Here is a 25491-nt window from a genome sequence, read left to right as displayed (position 1 = left end):
AATTATATTCTGGTACTAAACAATTTACAGGCCAAACGATATTTCACAAATATCATTAAAACCATGTCTTAAAACACGAAATAAAATGCGTTTTGATTTGACTTTTAAAGAAAATAAACACATTAATGCGTTTTTGGTTTGAAAATAATTCAAAAACCTAAAATAATGCAAAAACCTAAAATAATGCGTTTTGCAACAAGTCATTTCTCTAAGAACAAAAATTTTAAATTCGAAAATTAGTTCAAAATTGAATTTAACCTATAAAATAAGGAGAAATAAAACCAAAATCTGTAAATCGAAAATTTGGTCGTTAATGCTTTTGCGCTTTGCACGGCAGTGAATGGATTGAAGGTTATCTAAAATTGGACATCTGGCGAGAAATAGGCAATACTATAAAGTAAATTTGGTTTTAACCAACTTGTTAAAATGGGGAAAACCAAATCACTTGACTAGCTTTTCACAGCCAACTTCGATTCGGTAACTCGTGTAAATAGTTGGCCGTGCGACGCTAAAGAAAAAAATATTTCTTCCAGATACTGCAGACAGCTAATTAACTTACACTTTCTATTACAAAATGTTTGAAATAATAATAATAATAATAATTATAATAATAATAATAATAAATAGATAATTTAGACGAATCGATCAAAATTTAAACCGCCATTAGCAAAATAAAATGAATAATAGTTCGTATTTCTTACGATAGATGGCGTTGCAGTTCTCTACAAAGTCACGTGACTACCATTTTTTCAGCCCCCTGAACTTTATAGTTTCGCCTATTAAAGAAGGACTAAATACACTCGCCTCGCGTTTTCGTTCGTGCTTAAACTCACTAATAAGCAATATTTCAACAATGTTTAAGTCAATGTTTTAAATTAAAGCTGATCGAAACGTACTATACGTTCTTTCCCAAGGAAGTATCCATCTCGGCTATGAATAAAAATATTTCACCTAGGGCATATTAAGACTCTAGGGACCTCTGTGCTGATATGTGATTGCGCAATATCAAAGAATCAGTTTGATGACAATTTTTGCTAACTGTCATACATATTATAAATTAAAGTTTGAAAATCAACGGAATTTATTGCACAATATTAAAACATTTTATAATCATGGGACAATTGTGTATTGTTCCCCTGTTGATGACCTAAATAAGCCGAAACCATAGTAGGGTTTTTAAATGATTTAATATTGTACAATAAATTTGTTTTTTATGCACAAGTAACCTTAAATAATTCATTTATTACTGTCATAGATATTGTTATTATATTACTTAAGATGAAAGGTACACGTACCTGCACGAGCTCTTGGTGTAGTTTTCAATGAGAGCCCTTGTTGTCAAACAGCAGGGTACGCTGCTTTAAGCTGTATTATGAATCCCCTACCTATAAAAGGTGTTAAAATTACACTTATTAATAAAAAAAGCCAGGAGGATGAACTTTTGAGGCGGGTAGGTGGGGAAAATGTTTTTAGAATGTGGTAAGGCCCTCCAGCAGAATACAATGTAAAAAAATATCGTTTGACATCCAACTGAATGTTTAACCACGAGTAGAAAAAATTACCTATAGTGAACCGGTATGTCTTGTTAACCAGTGCTTTAAACAGTCCTTAAAATTGTCAGTTAAGCGGCTGTTTCAGTAGCGAAAAAACCCGTCTGTTAACCGAACTTTAAACACGCAGTTGTTGAATTCAACGTGCCAACTTCTAAATTGCTACTTTACTGACTTAAAGGCCGACTACATAAGTCTTTAACTGGAAGTAGGCTTACTGCAATACATGTGTGCCATGCAGTCAGCCTACTTCCAGTGAAAGACAGAGTAAACCGAAGATTTATGTAGTCGGCCTTTAAGGTACCCATGCATTTTTTTTTAAAGTCGTTAAAGGCTGTCGATCTAAGAGCACCGTTTTCCCTAAAACGTAAATTTGACGTGTTTTGCCGTCGACAAGGGCCATCAAACAGATTTTGGCACTCCTCTCTGTACATACGTTTTGGCTTCTCTCTAAAATGAAAGAGATGGAATGGCGTCGCATTGAGGCTCCCGTTAGCCTGAGGCCCAAAGATCTTTGAACACACTTTTGGTGTAGCGAGCAGTGGCGGTAGAAGGAAAATATTTAGTGCTTTATAAAAGTAAAGATCCAGGGCAACCTACATTGGTCCTAGAAAAATGGGTTTTTGTTAAGAAAAAGCCGCTGATGATTTTGGTTTATTGTTTGTTTTTCTAAATTTGTCTGGCATATTTCCTATGGATTTTCACGACAATAGAGCAGTGTTTAGCAAATAAGAAGTCTAAATCAGTATTTAACTAAATCACTTTCTTAACTTATATAATTATATGAATATATTATTATATTATGTATAATGTTTTGGAAAATTATAGACCAAAATGTGATTTAATAATACTTATGTACCCACCTGAGATCTCGTATGGTACATAGTACCTATTTACCCCCTATTCCAACGCCACTAATAGTGAGTTGCAATGGGGGGGGGGGGGGCTTTTATATTTCAGAAATCGAAGGAAATATAGTTTTACTGTAAACTTTCTTTAATCGAAGGTTCACGGGTGGAGAGTTAAATTTGTGTTACAACTGCATTGACCGCCATGTCGAAAATGGATTAGCAGGACAAACTGCCATCGTCTTTGAGAGTCCCGTGACCCAGACCAGAAAGACCTACACCTACAAACAGATTCAACACGAGGTCTTAGCTTTGAACTAAAATAACTCTGATATGTGGTAACGACTAATCTGTCATCCTAGGTGTCACAATTATCTGGTGCGCTTCGAGCTTTAGGTATAAAGAAAGGGGACAAAGTTATGATATACACACCGGTAATGACTGAGGGCGCTATTGCGTTACTGTCATGCTTTCGATTGGGAGCTTTAGCCTGCCCGACGCCCAGCGGTCTACCAGCTCAGGATTTAGCCAAGAGAATAGATCACGCTAAGGTAAGTAACTTGAAAAATGATTTTATTAGAAACCTTTAATGCGCTATTGCCTTCAAATTGCAACACTCGCGGTACTACCATATTCTTAATGAATTTGGCTTATTCTTGGTTTAGATTCATTGTGGTCGAAATTCACATTGAATATTATCTAAACGCTAGTTACTTTCGTAAAATAATTCTAGAAGGGGTCTAATACTTTATTTTCAATCCGATGCCATATTGGAAAATGGAGTTTTCCATAATCTATGAAATACATACATGTGACCTAATGTGTTTAGTTTAAATACTACGCCATCTTGGAAAATGGGGATTCTCATTAATCCCCGTACTAGTTGCAACCCGATTTGGCTTAAATGTTCTGTGATCCGATGCCATCTTGAAAAATGGCGTATACTATCACATCTCACTGCTGTAATAAGCTTTCTATAAAGTCATTACGCTTGCCGAACTTGTTTTAATGTATCGCTTTCGTCACGAGATACGTAGAAGTTCAGTTCAGTTTGGAACCATAGATATTTATGAATATACGGCGACTCGTCGAATTTTAATTCATGTCTGGTTCAACTTTGTAAAATGTTCCACGCGCTCTTTAATATTTTAGGGTAAAAGGCTCGCGCATTTTTTTTATTTCATAGAGCACACGCAAAATCGCTCGAGTCCATTTACGCTAAAATATATATAAGACGCGGGTGGAGCTTTTTAACAAGTTGAACAAGACATAAATAGAGTTTATGCTAGCGTCTATTGTCTATTATAGTGAAACGCCACGAGTGACGCGCCCGATACATCTATACAAGAAGGCCAATGTTACTTTATAGAAAGGCCTATTGTTAGCTAATATGTAGAAAATACAGGATGTCTCAATTTGCTCGATCAGGCCATTTTTCTCAAAATCTATTTATGCTAGGGTTTGGGTATGGAAGGCTTTGGTTACTAAATTTCAGAAAAATCGAACGATTTTGTGCCGTTTTGGAATTTTTTTTTCACCGGTAGGTGTCACGCAAAATGTTTCAATAGAAAAGTTGTAGGGCATAGTCGAAAGTGTAAAAATAATTTTGGTTCGGTTGAAAAAGACCTATTTTTCACTGAATTTGGAGGTCGGGGGAAAAACAAGTTGTACTAGCAGGCAATAGCCTTAAACGAATTGTAGGTAACATGCATTTCAGTTATAAGATTTCAAAAAATAAACAAATAATAATTAGCCCAAGTGACAAATGTTTTTTTATGACTTCTACAAAATGTTTAAAAAAATGCCATCTTCTGATGCAATGCACAAATATGCACGATGTTGCATATTGCGAAATGCTCTCCGAACCATTTCTGGAGTCACCCGGCGACATGCTTCGATGTTTCTTTTTCGTAAATCTTCAACGCTCGTCACAGGTGTTTGGTATACGTAGTCCTTTACGAATCTCCAAAGAAAATAGTCGAGTGGTGTTAGATCAGGGGATCTTGCAGGCCAACGAACAGGACCAGTTCTTCCGATCCATCTTCCAGGAAACTCGTCGTTTAGATATGCAACCACGTCACGATATTGGTGAGGTGGCACCCCATCTTGCTGGAACCAGATGCGTCTGTACTCGGCCAGAGGAATGTCGTCCAACACGTTGGATATTTCATTTTGAAGGAACTCCAAGTAGTTTTGACCGTTCAGACGATTTGGCAGGAAGAACGGGCCAATAATTCTGTCACCTAACAGACCAGCCCACACATTTAAGCGAAACTGCACTTGGTGGCGGTGAGTAAATCCCCGGTGTGGATACTCGTAGTCCCACATATGTTGGTTTTTACGGTTGAAAGGCACATCTCTTCCGAATGAACATTCGTCGGACATCAGTAGTTGATCGTGAAAATCCTGGTGTGCGTCAGCCATGAGGCAAAACCAATTGCAGAAGTCGAGTCGAGTCGGCGCTATCTATCACCGTCATGCAGTCCTTGGTGAAGTGTCGCTCGATAAGGATGAAAATGGTGTCTTTTGAGTGTTCTCCAAACGTAGTTTCGATCCAACCCTTAGTCAAAGCTGACAGTCCTGACGCTCGCTCGAGGATAGACGACGAAGTAGGCAAGTATGGTGTTTTCCATGTCGATGTCCTGGAGACCACGAAACCTCGGATTGATATTACCCCAGTTGTCGAAGTCGCGGACCACTCTAAGAACCATCGTATGACTTGGTCTGCAATTTGGAAATCTTCGTCTAAATAACTGACTTACTAGAGTAGCATTACGACGACCTTCTCCGTACAATAATTCTAGCATATGAGCGCGCTGATCTCGAGTGTAATGAGGCAAACTGGACAACAATCGGCCAAGCTGAGATAATGTTTTAACTTTGAAATGTAAACGCTTTAAATACTACTCGGACAATTGATATTTCACGTTAAAAAACAACAAAAGAAAATAAGCGTAATTTTTGGTCTACAAATCTTTGTTTGATGATCTTACTCGTAACCACGTCGAAATTGAGGACGCGGTCTTTGTCTACTTTGTCTAATTAGGTGTTGAACGTAATAATTTTCTTTAACAATAACTTTTTGCAGATCTGATTATTAACAACATAGCTGACGTTCCCTAAAATAAATGTTCATGTGTGTTGTGATTATGTACGATTGTTTAAGTTAAAGGCTGTTGCCTGCTAGTACAACTTGTTTTTTCCCCCGACCTCCAAACTCAGTGAAAAATAGGTCTTTTTCAACCGAACCAAAATTATTTTTACACTTTCGACTATGCCCTACAACTTTTCTATTGAAACATTTTGCGTGACACCTACCGGTTACAAAATAAATTTTCCAAAACGGCACAAAATCGTTCGAGTTTTCTGAAATTTAGTAACCAAAGCCTTCCTTACCTAACAAATAAACCCTGAAAATTTCAGAACCCTAGCATAAATACATTTTGAGAAAAATGGCCTGATCGAGCAAATTGAGACACCCTGTATATTATTTTTGCATGAAAAAATCAAACAATTTAACTGATGCTCGTTTGGGTAAATAAATGGATGAATCGCTGATTCAACTAAATCATAATCTTTGTGATAAGTGGGTCGGAAATGGATAGTAATATAACTACTTATCATTGAATTTTAAATTTTAAAACCTATTGAAACACAACAGTCTTAGGTATTTGGGTGAAATTGGTGTTTACGAGATTAAAAAAAAAGAATAAGAAAGTCACTAGTTCTAATAAAATAAAACTATCGAAGGCAAAGGTTATATAACTTTTCCACCTAAAGAAAGTAAACTCTAAATCTAAACTTTGATTGCTAAAAAGCACTAGTACTTATTTTTAACATTGGCTTCTGTTAAATCAAACGGCAGAAATATGAAATTAGGTGATTCATCATAAATATGGATCTTTACATACCCTTTAATGTCTTTTTACTTTGACTTCAGCGAAAATATTTTATAATCGTTTATTTCAGCCGAAAATAATTCTGGTAGCATCACATGGATACCACGCAGATGGTTGGGTTAACTACAAAGACATTATCGACCAATCGTGCTCTACAGCTTCTCATAAACCAGAAAGAGTTCTAGTCCTAAAACGACGAGATGAGGTATGGATTAAATAGGGTAATAGCATTTGATAGCTTTATCCGTGACTAATATGTTGGTATATAGGAAAAAGTGTAACTAACATCCTAGAACGTTATGGTACCAATTCTCTATAACGAATAAATAATTAGTATTTAAATTTTTTAAGAAGTTATTATTTTTTTTTTCAGATTGCAATGGTCGACGGAAGAGACTTGGACTGGGTCAGGGCAGTTGACAGCGCTAAACCAGTGGTCCAATGCGTCCCTATGGAGGCCAATGAACCAGTGCTTGTGATATACACGTCTGGTTCGACAGGAGATCCCAAAGTATGATTCATTAATTTCATCCTCAAATGGAAAATTAAGGTGTAACTAAATATTCCCAAAATATGTTTATATTTATGTAAGACGTATTCCATTTACTATTCAGTTAATTTGCCCAAAACACTTCTACCAAAATTTAATAATATTTTTCCAAATTTGTGCAAATTTAATTTTTTCCTTAATTATTTGAATATGGCCTACTTTATCATATATTTCTCTTAATCAAAATGCATTCATTACCTAAACTACTTAAAATATTTAGTGGTCAAAATAAATTTTGATTGCTGTGGCAAAACGAATGTCAATTTTCCCTTCTCGAATTTCTAAGTTACATGAAGGTCTACTAAATCCACGAGTTTTATTAAAATCAGATAGTCAGTGAGTGAAGTGCGCGTATTATCATTAAATTTAAACGACAGTTTGAGCACAAAGTTACTTTTGTTCGCCATATTTCAGATTTAGATTTTTTAGTGTACATGTGTACAATCTGCTCGAGATATAAAACTATTTGAACTTTAACCAGAGGGGCTAACCACTCTTAGAAAGTCTGTACACCGGATTACGCTTAGATTAGCACTACCAAAGGCAGGGACTTCAAAGATTACGCGTAATCCCATTAGTACAGTCAAAGGTACGGCTCTGTACTGTACACCGATTACGCGGAGTGATCAGCCCCTCGCTTTGACCAATGAAATGAAGCTATTCCATAACGTCACTGACGCAGCAACTTTGAAGCATTTGGTCCGTCGACTCCTTACTATCTAATATAGCTTTTATTGAAATAGCAGACCTAAATAATTTTCATAGGCAAAGTCTAATTTCTGAATATCATAAAGAAAACATTATAGCAGACGTTAATGAAAAATAAGAATAATCCCATTGGAGGAACGCAAATCGTGAGACCTCGTGTAGACAATTGTCAAAAGTGTGAACAGCGTAGGGTATCCAATTAATTGTTTATCGGATATGAACAACTGATTTGGCAACAATAAGTTTGCATAGTTTGAGCGGATCTTAAGTGTGAAGCCCTTATAGACCTGTAAGATTTAAATACTTTTAATTAAACAAGTTATCGCCAATTCCAACGTTGTATATGAACAGGAATAATTACCAATTTATTTATTACCAAAAAAAACGTTTAATGTTTTCAGGGTGTTGTTCATGCGATTGGTGGATTTGCAACGAGAATTGTTCACGATACGTACGATAATTTACATTAGATTTAATTTTGTGTTACCTTAAATACTCTTATCTTTTACCTCCAAACTACCTAATCCAGACAAATACTTTTCAAAGACGACCCAGACAGAAAAGAAATTTTTTTCGGGACTTCGAACTTCGGTTGGATTGCTGGAATAATGTTCAATATCTGTTTCCCATTACTTACCAAAAACCAATCGATTATTTTTGAAGTATGCTTTTGAAATCCACATTCCTTATATGGTTATCTGTAATCTGTATTTGGGTTTTTTTACCAGGGTGATCCTCTGTTGAATACAAATGCTCACGCTTTATATCGTTTACTGCACGATAACAAAGTATCCAGACCATTTGTCAGACCTGGAATTTTAAAACTTCTTAAATCAATGGTCAGTAACGAAAATATAATTAAACATATTTCCTAACCAAAAAAATTTCACAAGCCAAATTTATTAAGTGAAACTAATTATAGGGTTTCTTAAAAACACGAAAATAATTCAATTATGATGAGGCCTAATGATAATAAGGGCGTTTGTACAAGGAAATCAACTCGAATTTCAAAACACGGTAACGAAAGTCTGTGCACGTGATTAGACATTTGGGTTGACACCTTTCCCGACGAGCTCAATGTCAAACGTTTTCGTATAAATCTAAAATATAAAATATGAAGCGGTTTACTTAAGAAATTTATTTTGATTTAATAATGAATTGTGGTTCGCTCACCTTGTTTACAAGATCAGAAAATAACATTCGGTAGTTTAGAATAATTTATAAATTTCTCGTTCACAGGATCCAGAGGGTAAAATAGCTTCTCAGTATAACTTTGACTCGTAAGTCAGTTAATGATTCGTAAGAATGGTAAGGGATCGTTAAAAATTTAGTGTAATTTAGCGTCGTTCAGATGATCGTGGCAGGCGAAAGGTTGGATCAATCAACGTTGGAATGGGCCACCAATATTTTTCAGACATCTCTCACCAACTTATATGGACAAACGGGTGCGATTATAACTTCATAAATAAGTATCTACGCGAGAGTTTGTATCGTAAAGACCCTATTAATTTAAAAAGCATGTTTAACATGAAGTTAAGGACGTACTATCTAAAGGTGTTAGAACGTTCAACCCCCCCAAATAGGGCTCCACCCAGAAATGGTGAATGGGGGTAATTCAAAACGGTATTCTCCTTTTAGCAGGCCCGTAGCCAGTGAGGGGGGCCTGGGAGGGCCCGCCCCACTAAAAGATTCTGAGAGTGCCCCATCGTGCTCCCTCAAAAGGAATATGTGCCCCCTTAAATATATTATTGTGCCAAACATACAAAAATACTTTGGATTTACGATTAGTCTCGCTCGGTCAATAATCTTCGTACAGGAATCCATACCTCTACTTGGAATGCTTATCCTGCCGTATCGCGTATGGTTAGATCACTCTGACGGCTTTGACCCCGCCTACGAGAGAAAAAATCCCCTTGCGCTCGCTCCCCTCTCACGCAGTTCTTTGTTAAGTTAATATAGTGACGTCAAAAAAAACCGTCAGCCACATCGAGAAGAAAATCCGCTGCGTTAAGCATTTCAAGTAGAGGTATGGATTCCTGTTTCGTATCATGTTTAATTTTTAAAGTGTTGGTCTCTCGTGTGCAGAGGTGACAGTTTGCGTGTCCGGCACACCGGACATTTCGTTCGCCAAAAAAGATCGTGCCATTGTCATTGGAACTTCTATTTTTCCAGGATGGGACGGTACATTCATTTCAAATTAATTTTCACGAATTCTTTTTAAAAACTAAATTTCATCACAGTTGTCATTATGAAACCCGATCAGAAGGTCGCTAAGACAAACGAACTTGGAAGGATTCTCTCTAGGTAAGCCGCCATAAAAAATGCACAATCGCCTTGAAGATTAGTTATGACAACATCTGAAGTATAGCAAGTAGAATTTGGTTATGTTTTTGTTTCTGCCGTTTTGAAAGTAGATTTATAATTTTAACCTTTACGTTTGAGGTGGGAACCCGCTTTCAATGCAATATAAAAAAAACTGTTTGGAAAATATGATACCCTGAACCAAACTGGGTAAACCCGTTAAATTGAAACCCAGAAGCAGGTTCCATTTATTACAGCGGGTTTGTTTTCCTTATAGTTAGATATCAATCGTGAAACATACTCGTCTTTAGCGAAGACTATTTATTTTATTATAGTTTTACATAAGTTTGAGTAGAGTAGATAAAAATTTGGTATAGATACAGCTCACTTGGTGATCTAATACCAATAGTTATAAAACGCGAAATGCCAACCCCACATTTAAAAAGCCTATTTACATATCTTTATTTTTTACTTACTGTTGTTTATTAAAATAGAAGTTGAAACTCCTCTTGTTTAAGCGTAAAATGTAAAATTCTAACTTCGCCTATCAGTAATTAGTCTTGTCACAATCATATCGAACCACTACAGTAGCAATCGTACACAATATATATCGTATTCGTAGGTTACCTCTTCCACCAGGAGGATTGTTAACGTGCTTGGGTGACCACGAAAAGTGTTTATCATCATATTTCAATGATTTCCCGGTAAGTTTAAACATTTTTTAGGGAAAACGCTTTAAACACAAATCCCCCTAATTGCAATTTAATTGACCAATTTGACGATACCCGAATATATGCTATCGCTACTTGTTAATACTCCCTAACAGTCAGAACTTTGATAACAGCAGTATTAAGTAAAACCAGATTTATTTTCAGTCACGGTTGATGAGGAAGCTAATACTAACATCAAAAACTTTATCGACAGCACTTTACCTTTCAATTCTCGAAATAAGAGTGTGATTTCCATGGGTCAACAAGACTTTTGGTCTTGAGTCTCCAGTCCTACAGCCTCCACCGGAAGGTCTGGCTTCCGGTGTTCAATTAAAGATGACTTTTACAGGTCCCCTGTTTTCCGGCCTCCAGTCTCCACCACGCTTTGAGGCCTCAGGTCGCCACGCTTCAGTCTCCGTAGAAATTTAAGCCGGAGACCTTAAACTATCGGCTGGATGCCAGAACTGCCGATACGTGTTTGTAACACTTTCGGGGTCAATACCCCCTTGGCCCTTAGGCTAAAGTATTATTTGCTTGAGCCTCGTCTCAAACTACCCTAATCTTTGACCAAGTTCAAGCCTCAAGGATTGAGCCTGCTTAGTCTAGTGGTTAATCAGGTACTGCCTGGGGGCCAACCATCCTCGGTACGCCACTGATTAACAGTAGCTTAAACTATTACTGTAAAATCGTACATGTTTTATCGCGTTATTGGGAATTGAACATTCCACCGTTTATTTTATTTGCATATTTATAATGACATTATTTTCAGGGCTACTTTGACACGAAGGACGAAGGTTACGTGAATGAAGACGGTTCCCTCTTTATAGAATGTAGAGCGGATGACATCATGAAGCATGGTACAGTGTACCTTGCTGCTCAGGCAGTTGAAAATGTAAGCGGTAAACAGTTAATAGTGATGTCTATTTTACTTAATTCCTTTGGATTGTGAAACATAATGATTTGTCTGCTAACACTTTATCTGGCAAAAGGCAAATTTGAGATAAATAATAAAAATTATATGGTAATAATTATATGTAAACTAATCCTGCTAGGGAATATGTAAAACATTACTCATGTATTTTTAGTGTATTTTCCAAAAAGAAAAAGCAAACCTTTTTAAAAATAGCGAATGTCTGAAATATTTCAACATTTTGAGTTTTCACGAACTAACATCTACATCAAAAAGTCTAATGCGTTTCCAATATTTTCGCTTATACTCTTACATCACGCATAATTTGCATTTATAAAAACTGACTTACTTGAGCATACGAATTTTTAAATGATCTAGCATATGAATATTATTAAGGTTATTTCTACGGATTATTTTCGTAATGTTTGGTTTAAAATGCGTGTTTTACACCCTCGTATCTCAGTAACTATAGGGGCTAGAATCTGGGGTATCAGATTCGAAATAATAAATTTAATTTAATAAAATACATATTCAAACTCAATTAAGGTATTCCTTTATTGTTATTAAATACGAAAAGTCGATAAAGGCTGGTCGAAGGAGAAGATTCTTTCTCGGGGCCAACCCCTTTAGATGCCGAATTTAAATACCAGAAATCTTACCAAATGGCGCCAACAGTTTTCGTACACATCTTAAAATAGTGTTAGAAATGGTTTTCTTTGCAGTAAATCAATAATGACTTATTCCCTTAAATCTATATGGGATATCACAGACACTTTTCTAAAGAGAGGGGGGTGGGCAATATTAAAAACTATATTAGCTCATTCATAGCTCACAAAAGAGGCTATTTATCACGTTTGCCTCCTTTAAAGGTTTCGCTCTAGGCTATTTTCCCTGTATGCAATACCAAGATCGAGCGACACACTAAATGCCCGGAATTATCTTCATATAAATCGGGAAAACGAATATCTAAAGATTTTTTTACTTAGATTGTGTTATGCCACCCGGATATAGCCGAATGCGTTGTAATCTCTACACCGGATCTTATTTTGAAAGAAATTCCCGTGGCCTTGTACATCGTAAAGAATGGTAAAGTTAGAATAACTTGATATTAAAAAATGCAATCTATTGTCCGTGATTAGCGATGTTGTTCCTTTCACTAGGTACGAAAAGAGACACCACGAACATTTCGAATGAAGTTTCGGAAAGAGTCTCGAAGCATTTTGGTCCAGCTGTCCAATTTGGTAAAGCCATTGCTGTTGATGAACTTCCTAGAACCAGAACTGGCAAGATTCATCGGCCCAGTGTCGCTGCACTGGCGAAGGGTCAAAAGACCAAAGTAGGTGAACCCGTAAAGAGACCTTTACGCGAATGAGACTGACTTTCTTGTTTCGCGTCACCGTTTTCCTTTTTACTCGTAAAATTTCAAAAATTGTGGGTTCTTTTTGTGATGGAATGTGACTTAATTTGAAATCCCGATTTCCCCAAGATGGGACATAAAAGAATCTTCTTTGAAGAAATCATCTTCAACTGAGCTCGGAGAAATGCTCTTGGGAAAAATCCCTTGGGAATTTTGCATAAAGTGGTAGAATTGAGTCCTCATAAAGACGTCTTGCCCTAAAACCTTTCAACAATGTACAGTACTAACTACTAATGACGAGTAGGTCACATTCGTTGATCCACCATCGAACGTCCTACTTTTACGAATTTTAATATCCTTTAATTGACTAAAGATTGTTTAAATGATAAAGTTTTTGCAATGATATCAACAGTTAAAAGGAAAAAATACGTCTTGGACGGTTTGCATATTCTAGCGCTTACTGTGGTTAACCAGTTTATATGTATGGTACAGATTAGGTGACTCAAATCTGCGCCTTTTTCTTTAAAAAAATCTAGGCCAGTTTTGATCAGGACCAATAATCCAATTATTGAAGTTTTTTTCAGCCATTTAGTCGTGTTCCCAAATGTTGAAATCTCAAAAAAAACTCAAAAGAAATGAGTTTTTTCAGTGATAAATAAAAATTATCGGAATTCAAAACCAAAAATAATTTTATTTTTAAAGTTAAACCAAGAATATATATATTACTACTTGGAAAGAATGACTATCTTGAGACGATCCGTGGTCATCATGCTCGAATTACCCCACAGATTAACAAGAACTCACAGGGATAGTTCTCTTACATAGAACTATCATCCCAGCCAAAAATACGTTGGCTACAAACTCTTCTACTCTGACAGAACGGCGCTCCCCACTTTCGTCCCAAAAACGATTCAAATCCGGAAATAATAACACCATCTCGTGTCCGAAATGAACACTATGGTTTTATTCATATGGTTTTTAAGCATGGAGACTGTCAGGGAAATTGGCCCACGGATGTTCTTCTCCATTCTGTCACACCTTTAACCCTGTAGCTTGATCTACTTTGGAGTTAGTTATAATATTCGACAGGCTAAGTAATTGTTAATAGTTCCAATACAATTTTAACCAACTTTAAATTGGTATTTTCATAAAATTAAACATATTCATCACCTTAAACATTTCTTGTTATCACATTAAGTCTTAAGTTTTAGATTCTATTATCATCAAAAATAAATCTTACCTTATGAAATTTCAATATTTTCATCTTAATATGGCTTTGTACTTTTTGAGGTGTACGCTCTTTTTCAAAAGTCTTTGGCTGTGGGCGATTTTGCAGTAAAAGCCGATTAATTCAAAAACCGTTAATCGCAAAGAAACGGAATTCGAGAATATCAATAAGGGTATCGTTGTCAGTGAATTTCAGCTGTTTGCGTGACACAATTTTAAGCACGCGCCAAAATACGCGCATTTCCCAAATATTGAACTTTCTAAAATATTGATTTTAGGAGAAAATAAATGTGATTTTCAGAATCAGTGGGGTCAATTTATATTTAGAAAGTGTCACTGTAGTTGTCGTATCTTCGTTATTTCACGAGCAATTCGCGCGTGATTAAATTTTCAGATTTTAGGGATTGCCTACTTCGCTCACTATGTCAAATGGAACTTAATATAAAAACATTCTATTATAGAGTATTTATTAACGCCGTTAATTTTTTATTTATGGCAACATGTTATATTTTTACTATCTATAAAACACTAATTGTTTTTAAATGGTAGAGCCGCGCCTCGAGTTAGGATGCGATAAAGGTTTTTAGGCCACAGCTTTGGAACACGCGTATTCCTTATAGGTTGCTTTTCTTATCATAAATGCGCCGAAGATATAAACACAAATGTGGAGTTAAACAATAAAAAACGTCAACAATAAAACATTAACAATAGTCGCTTGTGAAAACTAATTGGTGAGAAACAGCGCGAACTATTCAGCCTTTGGTAATGCTTCCAGGTGAGAGTTATTTCTAACAAAGGATCTGGGACAATTTCTTAAAGCGAGTCTACTATTCGCTCTATATTTGTTCCGAGTGGAAACCAAGTTAAAAGAGTCTCAGAGCTTACGGGGGCTGGCAACTGACGTAGAATATTTGAAGTTATCGCTGCGATAATGGTCCCCCCCCCCCTACAAGCAGCTTCGGCGCCTATACTTCGCATTCCTTCTGTAACCAAGTTTTAGCAACTTGCTAAGATACAGGTAGCCACTAGCCGAACCCTTTAACTCTACCTACACTACCAGAAATGCAACTTGTTACTAATTATTTAAATGAAATTAGGAACACGAGCAACGTAACGAGATTATTCGTGACCGAAAGTAACGTTTTAATTTGCTGGTTAACTAAACATTCAATTTCAACCCTTACTTATATACTGGTGTCTACATATATTTTTGTTTTAAAATTTAAAGTTAAACCGTTAATGGCGGAGAGTAAATTTGCCTTTTTGTAAAAGCGTAAGAAACTATCGTAACAACTGTATGACACTTATCGACAGCGTTTAATAATTTTCGGGAAACCAGAAATAGCTGTAGCGCGCGCTGATCCTCGCCTCGATTCATTGTTCTTGTTACCTAAATCTTTTCTCAAAAGTATAGTTAATTCTACGTTCCGATTGCATAATTTAGCATTTTATATTTTAAAACAAAATGAGCTCTTCTAGCTGTCATTTTAAACGTCCCAGTTGTTTAAATGGTCTGGTTCATTAAGGAATTTAGCATTACAAGAATTGGTCGTGCCGAAAATTTCAACTTATTACAAAAATGTTACGTGTGTGTTGAGGTTAACGGTAATAGTTAGTGTAGGGAGCTGTTGTTTTACCACCACCCTCTTACGCATTGTAACCCGCCCACCTGAATTAATGGCTTCAAAAGTCGCTTGATGACTTAGGTCTAAGGCGGCGCCTTAGTTATTAGCCTAGCTGATTATAACAAATAATACATATGAGGCTCACTTTATTACAAATTAGGCTTACTCTAATAATAATTTGGCTTAAAACAAATTTAATATTTATTTAATAGTCAAGCATACGACCCCCGTTTGCCAAACATTTTCGTAGTCGTCTACGGAAGGACATACACAATCTTCTAATATAACCTTGGGGCACCAAATCGAAGGCATTTCGCACCATTTGTAGTAAATCTTCCCTGCTCTCGGGAATCCTGTTTTCCATTAGATGAACAATCATCGCCCACAGATTTTCAACGGGGTTTAGGTCGGGCGACCTGGCTGGCCAATCCAACGTTGAGATACCTTCCGTGTCAAGGAATGCGGTCACAATTCTGGCCTTGTGTGCGGGGCAGTTGTCACGCATAAATTCAAATCTACAATACCAAAAATATATAAATATTAAAAGCTATATTTATTTGTGGCCGGTCAATCTTCCTTCAACATGGTGTAGGATCCCGGCTTGGTTGTTTCCGATACAAACCCACATATTGACGCTAAATCGTCCACTTGTCCGCGTTTCAGCGATATTTCGTGGGTTCGTTCTCGTCGAACGTCTCCTCGAGACCCAGCAAGTGGGCAAAGATGAGGAGCTTTGAAAAGTCTATTTAAAGTAGTGTCATATTTAATAATTAGGCTATTGTATGCTTGTAAAAAATACTTTGACACATTTTCTCTAATTCACGGCTACATTTTGGGTTTTAACGACTACATATTCGACACGAAACCCGTACTCCAAACAGTAACGTAAGACTTGTCATTTCACCATTATTTTTAAAATAACGATCTACATCTGCATTGTTTACTATTTCCTATTTAATAAGGGTCATGTGTCATTCCGCGTTACTAGCTTTGTAACAGTTGTTAATCATGCAGGGAGTTGCTAACTTGGCCACAAGCCACTCTGCGATTTATTCTCTTCTCGGACGAAAAGGTGTCAAAGTATTTTTTACAAGCATACAATAGCCTAATTATTAAATATGACACTACTTTAAATAGACTTTTCAAAGCTCCTCATCTTCGACCACTTGCTGGGTCTCGAGGAGACGTTCGACGAGAACGAACCCACGAAATATCGCTGAAACGCGGACAAGTGGGCGATTTAGCGTCAATATGTGGGTTTGTATCGGAAACAACCAAGCCGGGATCCTACACCATGTTGAAGGAAGATTGACCGTCCACACCTACATAAATGTATTGCGAGAAGCGATGATTCCGTCTGCGGCCGCCATTTTTGGACTGGATCACGGGGCGGAGTGAGATTTTTTCAAATTTAAAAAATAAATATAGCTTTTAATATTTATATATTTTTGGTATTGTAGATTTGAATTTATGCGTGACAACTGCCCCGCACACAAGGCCAGAATTGTGACCGCATTCCTTGACACGGAAGGTATCTCAACGTTGGATTGGCCAGCCAGGTCGCCCGACCTAAACCCCGTTGAAAATCTGTGGGCGATGATTGTTCATCTAATGGAAAACAGGATTCCCGAGAGCAGGGAAGATGTACTACAAATGGTGCGAAATGCCTTCGATTTGGTGCCCCAAGGTTATATTAGAAGGTTTTGTATGTCCTTCCGTAGACGACTACGAAAATGTTTGGCAAACGGGGGTCGTATGCTTTACTATTAAATAAATATTAAATTTGTTTTAAGCCAAATTATTATTAGAGTAAGCCTAATTTGTAATAAAGTGAGCCTCATATGTATTATTTGTTATAATCAGCTAGGCTAATAACTAAGGCGCCGCCTTAGACCTAAGTCATCAAGCGACTTTTGAAGCCATTAATTCAGGTGGGCGGGTTACAATGCGTTAGAGGGTGGTGGTAAAACAACAGCTCCCTACACTAACTATTACCGTTAACCTCAACACACACGTAACATTTTTGTAATAAGTTGAAATTTTCGACACGACCAATTCTTGTAATGCTAAATTCCTTAATGAACCAGACCATTTAAACAACTGGGACGTTTAAAATGACAGCTAGAAGAGCTCATTTTGTTTTAAAATATAAAATGCTAAATTATCCAATCGGAACGTAGAATTAACTATACTTTTGAGAAAAGATTTAGGTAACAAGAACAATGAATCGAGGCGAGGATCAGCGCGCGCTACAGCTATTTCGGGTTTCCCAAAATTATTAAACGCTGTCGATCAGTGTCATACAGTTGTTACGATAGTTTCTTACGCTTTTACAAAAAGGCAAATTTACTCTCCGCCATTAACGGTTTAACTTTAAATTTTAAAACAAAAATATATGTAGACACCAGTATATAAGTAAGGGTTGAAATTGAATGTTTAGTTAACCAACAAATTAAAACGTTACTTTCGGTCACGAATAATCTCGTTACGTTGCTCGTGTTCCTAATTTCATTTAAATAATTAGTAACAAGTTGCATTTCTGGTAGTGTAGGTAGAGTTAAAGGGTTCGGCTAGTGGCTACCTGTATCTTAGCAAGTTGCTAAAACTTGGTTACAGAAGGAATGCGAAGTATAGGCGCTGAAGCTGCTTGTAGGGGGGGGGGGGGGACCATTATCGCAGCGATAACTTCAAATATTCTACGTCAATTGCCAGCCCCCGTAAGCTCTGAGACTCTTTTAACTTGGTTTCCACTCGGAACAAATATAGAGCGAATAGTAGACTCGCTTTAAGAAATTGTCCCAGATCCTTTGTTAGAAATAACTCTCACCTGGAAGCATTACCAAAGGCTGAATAGTTCGCGCTGTTTCTCACCAATTAGTTTTCACAAGCGACTATTGTTAATGTTTTATTGTTGACGTTTTTTATTGTTTAACTCCACATTTGTGTTTATATCTTCGGCGCATTAATGATAAGAAAAGCAACCTATAAGGAATACGCGTGTTCCAAAGCTGTGGCCTAAAAACCTTTATCGCATCCTAACTCGAGGCGCGGCTCTACCATTTAAAAACAATTAGTGTTTTATAGATAGTAAAAATATAACATGTTGCCATAAATAAAAAATTAACGGCGTTAATAAATACTCTATAATAGAATGTTTTTATATTAAGTTCCATTTGACATAGTGAGCGAAGTAGGCAATCCATAAAATCTGAAATTTAATCACGCGCGAATTGCTCGTGAAATAACGAAGATACGAACACTACAGTGACACTTTCTAAATATAAATTGACCCCACTGATTCTGAAAATCACATTTATTTTCTCCTAAAATCAATATTTTAGAAAGTTCAATATTTGGGAAATGCGCGTATTTTGGCGCGTGCTTAAAATTGTGTCACGCAAACAGCTGAAATTGATGGACAACGATACCCTTATTGATATTCTCGAATTCCTTTCTTTGCGATTAACGGTTTTTGAATTAATCGGTTTTTACTGCAAAATCGCCCACAGCCAAAGACTTTTGAAAAAGAGTGTACCTAAAGTTTCCTAATTATTTGCCGAAAACGTTTAAATTCAGTTTAAGAAACCCAAACGTGAAAAATACCATGATACTTCTAGAACAAACCGAAAATTCGTTTCCGCTTAGGCCCAGATCCGATTTCTCCCACAAGGACCGATGGCGATTGAGACAAACTTATTTGCGAAGAGAACTATCCCAGTGAGTTCTTGTTAATCCATGATTGGCCTGGAACGAAAGGGGACGAAGGAACGTCACTGGCGTGCACTTCAATTGGCAAAGCTTCCGGTTTAGGAAACCAATGAGATACCGAGCTGATTTGATTTGGTTTAGGGTGAAGGAATTATCTTACTCTTCGATCATGAGTGGGATAGGACTTTCCATAAATTCGCTAGGACTGCCCAACTTGTTCTGGAAATTGTGCAGTCAGACCTACAGATAGACGAATTCATTCGCTCTCTTTAGTGGGAGAGCTGGGGAAGCATTGTAGAAGTGAGAAAAAATAAGTAAACAAGAACGCCACGTTCATTTATAGAAAGGCCTATTGGGAGCAACGCTCAAAATCGTCTCAACATAAATAGATTCTTCATATTACAGTTTTGCTTTTCAGGCTTTATACAGCGGTTTTTCATGAAGGACTATACTATAGGCCCATGTTTATTTGTTTGTTTCAGAGTTAAAAGCGAAACTTAATAAGCCGAGTAAAATTGAATCAAATTCATTTATCTGGGTGGATTTCGAGGTGCACGAAGCTTTGAATGAAAACGCTTACCACGAATTTAAGAATTTCAGGACAGAAAGCAAGCCAGATTTTCTAGGGACACCACTATCGTTCAATTCTATTAGTTTTTGGTTAAATTTTTTAAAAGGTTTCACGCGCTTCTTATATTTTAACGGAAAGGGGCTTACGTGGTTTGCAACTAGGTCGACAAAGTTGTACCAAAATATATTTGCTCTTAGTTGTTCAAGTTTAATTTTCTTTTCTAGTCCGTCGGCGTTTTGGAGAATCCCGAAGTCCTTCAGGATATTGCTAAGGCGTTACGAGATGCCAGTTATTGAGATCCAACGAACAGCCCAATCCATTGTCATTTCACCCGGGCTCAAAAATTTGCACGCCTTCTTAATACATAATTCGATATATACTCAATTAATATTCATTCACACTTTCAAAAAACGTTCACTAGGTATGATATGCTTTTTTAGGGCATTAAATAATTAATAGATAATATAAAAGATTTAAAAGAAACTTTGTACAGTGTATGATTTATCACATCTGTTATATACATTTAAATTTTACAAGCTGGAAAACGTTTAAAAAAACCAAGGTAACGAAATTTAGTTTTAAAAGTTAATGTCAATTCCTGTATGAGATTTTCCCCAGGTTAGATTTGGGCAAGGCATGGCTTATAAATGTCTACTATAATAAATATTATAGATATTTATAAGCCGTGATTTGGGACTTTTGAGGTCATTTTATCGCAATTTAAAACCGCACGGGTATATTTTATCCGATCAATGTTATACAAAAAGTTTAAGATAATAAATTGTATTTGTTATGTAAACTTTATTAGTACTAACACTTACTATACCAAACTTGTCTAGTTAACCATAATTCTTTTAAATTTCCCTCCTGTTGTCGAACACAATTCAAAATGGCCTCCCATTAAATCATTTACATTTAAAATAACAATTTAAAACTAATAAAAGTTGACGCTCATAAAAGTAAAATTTTAATTTTATTAAAAATATTTACCTACAAGCCTTTAATATATCTATAAAAAATATCCCACAATTTTATCGCAGAAAGCCTTAATATGTAAATTTAAGAAAATTAAAAAAAATTAGTTTTCTGATCGGAGTGCTCGGGATGGATGTCATCTGGGTAGTTGGTAATGATAGTTTGTTTAAAGTTAAGTTAATTGAAAAATTCGAGTGCGTTTTACCGCGCATTCTTTTATCGTTGTATTGGTGTCAGCATGACTTCTCTTGCACTCGGACTGTCAGACTCTGTCGCCGCAGAATTATCTTCTTTACGTGGCTGGCAAATCATAAATTCTGAAGTTTAGGGGCTCTGTCCTCCGGTTTTGTTCCGGGGATTGTTGAAAACCAAACAATTAGTGAGCTCATTTTTACTTGGTCATTGGTCAACTGGGACTCGTGTCTTAATTGTGATGCTACGGATGACGTCGTCTGATCTGGAGAAATTAGCTCGTGGTTGGCTCTACGGGGTTACGGCGGGGTTAAGAGGGTCTCGAGTTTACTTTTAGTTTCGTTTCCTAGCATAAAAGTCCGGGCGCACCCTTTGACCTTGCAGAAGGCAGGATTGGACAATCACGCCTTTGTTGAAGTCCCGTTACCTCGTGGTAGGGCTAAGGCCCGCGAACATGAAATTAAATTTATAGGATCACTGTGAACTGATTGAATGTTGCTGGTCTTTTCTTTTGTCCAGCGCATACCTGGTGAAAGTTTTGGGAAAGATCTGAACTTGGTAGGGGGGATGTATTGCACCACGGCCATATGACACAGAGAAAATAACTTTCATTCGCACTATCATGCGAGGGACTAAATTTTAGCCTCCCCGAAGGCTAATAATTTATTAAGTTTATAATTTCTTTTAAGAGATCTTTATATTTAATTAATTTTTTTTTAATGTCAAGCGAGGTAGATCCATTTCTATGATCTGTGTAAACTGTATTCGTTTCTTATGTGGCATTCAAAAGTTATTCAACTTTTAAGTTAACGTTAACTTTAATTACTTTTTAACAAGCGGGATTGTTTTTATTTATTATATCTTGGAATTTTAGGACTTTCGACTTATTGATTTTTAGGAATGCTCAAGAATAATTATCAGTGAATAGCTAAAATAGTACCGTAAATAACATACAACAAATTGGTCAAGACCATTTTGTTTCTACTCCTCGATGGTTTATTAAATATTGGTCAAGAGTGTGGGGGAGTAGATAATAACAAACTTAAATAACGCAAAAAAAAGCAAAAAAATGGTATGCGGGGAAGGTGAATCTGAGAAAGGGTTACAAAGTTTCATTAAGTATGTTATATTCAAAGTTTTCTTGTTAATTTGTCACTATTTAACAAAGTGACTACTGGCAATTTTTCAAAGAACCCACAAGACTATACTATAAATTAACCAAACAAACTTTATTTTGCTATTTTACTGTTTTCTGAAAATAAATTGTTGTAAAAAATGAACAATATATGTATAAAATAAGAACACAGTGAAAATGACACGATATCGGACGAGCCACGTCGATTTCACTATTTTCTTTAGGCGTGCCAATATACCCTTGAAGTTATGTTAGTCTTAGTATATTAAACTTAAAGTTGTTTCTTTTTGTCTTAAACTGGCGGACAATGTCTTATTTTCCTCAATTTCTCAATTGCGTCTAATTGTTTTAAACTTTATTTTCACTGGCGGGTTGTATGTTATACTGAAAGACCGATACAATCAGCTCAACTAGCTGAATGTCAGGGCGAAGGATGCTCTACCATAACGCACGGATCCAATCCCAAAATTTGCATTCGACTGGAATCAAGTCACATCCTGTAAGCGCTTCAATAAATTCCGTACTCTTTTTCGTTCCTACTGTACGCGCACGCGCGAGTCACCGAATAAAATAGTCAAGTATTTATGTTAGTTTTATTGCTAGGCTGAAGTTTATAGCGCGCCCATTTTTAGCGATGAAAGTTGAATTGGGATCTGGTCAATTTCTGATGAAATATTTAAATCCAATGTCCAGCTACCACCATTGTGGCGACGATAAAAGTGTCCGTTAGGGCTAGGCCTAACCCAATACACTGTTTTTGCTAGGACGCTCTCCGTCGCGTTGTTTGGCTTTGGTCCTATAATGAATGTCACGCGTAGATATACATTCAATTGCGTGATTAGTATTCTTTGATATAATTTCTAACGTCTCCTATAGCGACGCAACTCCACCGTCGCGGTTGTAATTTCTTTCTCTCTCTTTTAAAAAGTCTGAACAATTGAAGTAATGCTTCAGAAAAGTAGGATATCGGACGAACAATTCCTGCCTTGACAAGAGAACGGAAATTTTGACATTTCAAGGAACTAGCGATCTGCGGTGGCCTAAAGAAATTTGACACAAGCTAGTCTAACCAAGTTACCTTAACCTACCATAATTTACCTTACCTAACTTCGTTGAAATAAATGAAAGTACCAAATTTTTCTGTAGTTTTGTCCCAACGGACAACACCAAAAAGTTTGTTATCGTGTATCCTACTTTATTAAACATTCCGAAAACTGATATATTACACTCGATATATTATGACCGTGATTACGACGAAAAGTTCGGTTTTTTCAGTGTAACTTCAAATATTTACGAAATGATTTTGACGATTACAGTTACAACTTACAAGTTTGCAAGATTAGTAGATTACAGCGCGTAAAAAGTGACCTTAGGAAGTAAAAATATAACAGAACTATTTTAAATGATAACGGAGGAATTTTCACAATTTTACGTTGATAATTAGACACGATTACAGAGCGAAAACAGCGGATACAGTTTTAACAGAGCGAATACAGCTTTTTCAGATCGAGAACAGCAATTACAGTGATTACAGTGCGACTACGTGATTACAAAGTGAATTTAAATTGATTTCGACCATTCTGTAGCTATTACAGAGTCAGACCAACTACAGCGATTACAGAACGAGTAACTTGAACTGTGAGTATACTAAAAAGTGATTGCGCAGGGATTAGGTAATCATTTCAGGCCGAGGCCCGTGAAGCATAGGGGCCCTATTTGAACAAACGAGGTGTATTTATCCTGGGTTTCACTCCGAAAAAGTATAGCTTTCTCAGGTAGTATAACGGCTCTCTTGGGGCCCGGAACTTATATGATAAGAGCTCGTGAAATATTTTTAAAATTCATTTTTGAAGGAACTCAAGACCCGAGTTGATATTTTCGAATTTTGTTTAATAATTCGAGTGGAAAGTTTCATAGTTACGTTTTCTATAAAATTTGCGGAACCTTATTTACTAGGGTCCATGTAGTAAAAATGTACAAAAATTAGAGTCTATTAAGTCTAAATTTTAGAGTAGACTCAAACCAATTGCAAGATTAATTTTCTCTTGCCTCTTTATCATGGTAAAACCTCCATATTATTTATTGTTTGGGGGCAAGCTCTTTATAATTGAACGGATTGTGGACGATTTGATTTTGCGTGCACCTTTAAATTGAAAAAGAAAATAGTAATTACGTAGGATTTCAACTAGTTATACACGTTTTATTTTTTTAAACTTCTGTCTTTATAGCCGTAGCTGATCATCCGTAAATTTTCGCTTGAAATACTGTTTGAATAATATTCAGCAAATACGTTGTACTTTCGATACTCGATATTAAAGGCCAAAATAAAGCACGTACGTCGCCAGTACTATTGAGTCTTCTTGTTAGAAAGAATCCTGTAGCCACGTGATCGCCGCCGCCGTTCGCAGTAACGCGTTCGGGAATAACCGTACGCAGACTAAAACGGCACGCAGACGTAAGAGATATACACTCTTTTACGAGCGTATCGGCCCTCGCCCTTTACAATCTCCCATGTGGCGGCCACCACCGCCATACTACCTCTGCCTCCACTATGGAATTTTTTCCCCCTAACGTGTCCCCTCCCCATGTAGTCAAGCTATAGATTTCGCCACGAATATTCTCCGTAAAAGAATCTATAGATAGGGTTTTTTTTTAGGCAGAGAGAGATATATCGTGAAGAATATTGGATGGAGACCTACCAGCGGAGGGGGGAAACGAATGAGGGAACGGGAGAGAATGGTTGGCGGGTGGAAAAGGGGGGAAATGTTGCCCAGTGGTCTATGGAATAATTATCCTAGTGTTGTAATTCCCGAAATTTTCCGCGGAAAATGACTGAGGACTTTTTCCGGAAAATTTTCCGTATTTTTACCAACAAAATAAAAAAAGTTTTCATTCCATGATTAGTCTAATAGGTAAATTGGAACAATAGCCCCGCCACTCCCTTTGCTCCCCTTTCTCGACCCCCCTTAAAGTACTTTTTAAGGAGATTCCAATGGTGCAAAAATTATTCCCCGCAAAGCATTATTTAGAAAGTTAATTAAAAATTGCCCAAAGACTATACATTGGCGCCGCGCACTCACTTCGCTTGAGCGCTGGGACGCGCGGCGCCACCCCCGCCCCATTCTTGCTAATCAAGCTGTGCCATCTATAACGCGACCTAGAGGACAGTACCTAGTATAGTCTCATGTGATGAATCGATCCCACACGAAGGAGTTTTTCCTCCTC

The 25491-nt window shown here is 36.7% G+C and overlaps 1 protein-coding gene across 2 annotated transcripts in view; it reads left to right on the top strand.

Moving 5' to 3' along the window:
• The window catches only part of LOC149934361 (acyl-CoA synthetase short-chain family member 3, mitochondrial-like), a 34232-nt gene extending 9544 nt beyond the window's left edge, over positions 1–24688 (top strand). The window contains exons 3-20 of one of the 2 annotated variants that reach the window (XR_016472202.1): positions 2557–2701; positions 2761–2949; positions 6368–6502; positions 6671–6808; positions 7957–8006; positions 8085–8217; positions 8284–8394; positions 8795–8835; positions 8897–9000; positions 9641–9736; positions 9796–9859; positions 10479–10560; positions 11336–11458; positions 12463–12562; positions 12637–12812; positions 20189–20385; positions 22658–22765; positions 24495–24688. Coding sequence is in view for 1 of the 2 variants with exons in the window: in XM_090153053.1 (XP_090009179.1) it covers positions 2557–2701; positions 2761–2949; positions 6368–6502; positions 6671–6808; positions 7957–8006; positions 8085–8217; positions 8284–8394; positions 8795–8835; positions 8897–9000; positions 9641–9736; positions 9796–9859; positions 10479–10560; positions 11336–11458; positions 12463–12562; positions 12637–12812; positions 20189–20260 (1759 nt within the window). In the remaining variant the exon portion in view is untranslated. Of the gene's footprint in view, positions 1–2556; positions 2702–2760; positions 2950–6367; positions 6503–6670; positions 6809–7956; positions 8007–8084; positions 8218–8283; positions 8395–8794; positions 8836–8896; positions 9001–9640; positions 9737–9795; positions 9860–10478; positions 10561–11335; positions 11459–12462; positions 12563–12636; positions 12813–20188; positions 20718–22657; positions 22766–24494 lie in introns of those variants that run through there. The other variant, XM_090153053.1, reaches the window with a different exon arrangement.
• The last annotated feature ends 803 nt before the right edge of the window (positions 24689–25491 follow it).

Source organism: Leiobunum rupestre, chromosome 7 (assembly GCF_980474605.1).
Source record: "Leiobunum rupestre chromosome 7, qqLeiRupe1.1.hap1, whole genome shotgun sequence".
In the NCBI taxonomy this organism is placed as follows: Eukaryota; Metazoa; Arthropoda; class Arachnida; order Opiliones; family Sclerosomatidae; genus Leiobunum; species Leiobunum rupestre.
This window is presented reverse-complemented; position numbering and strand designations above follow the sequence as displayed.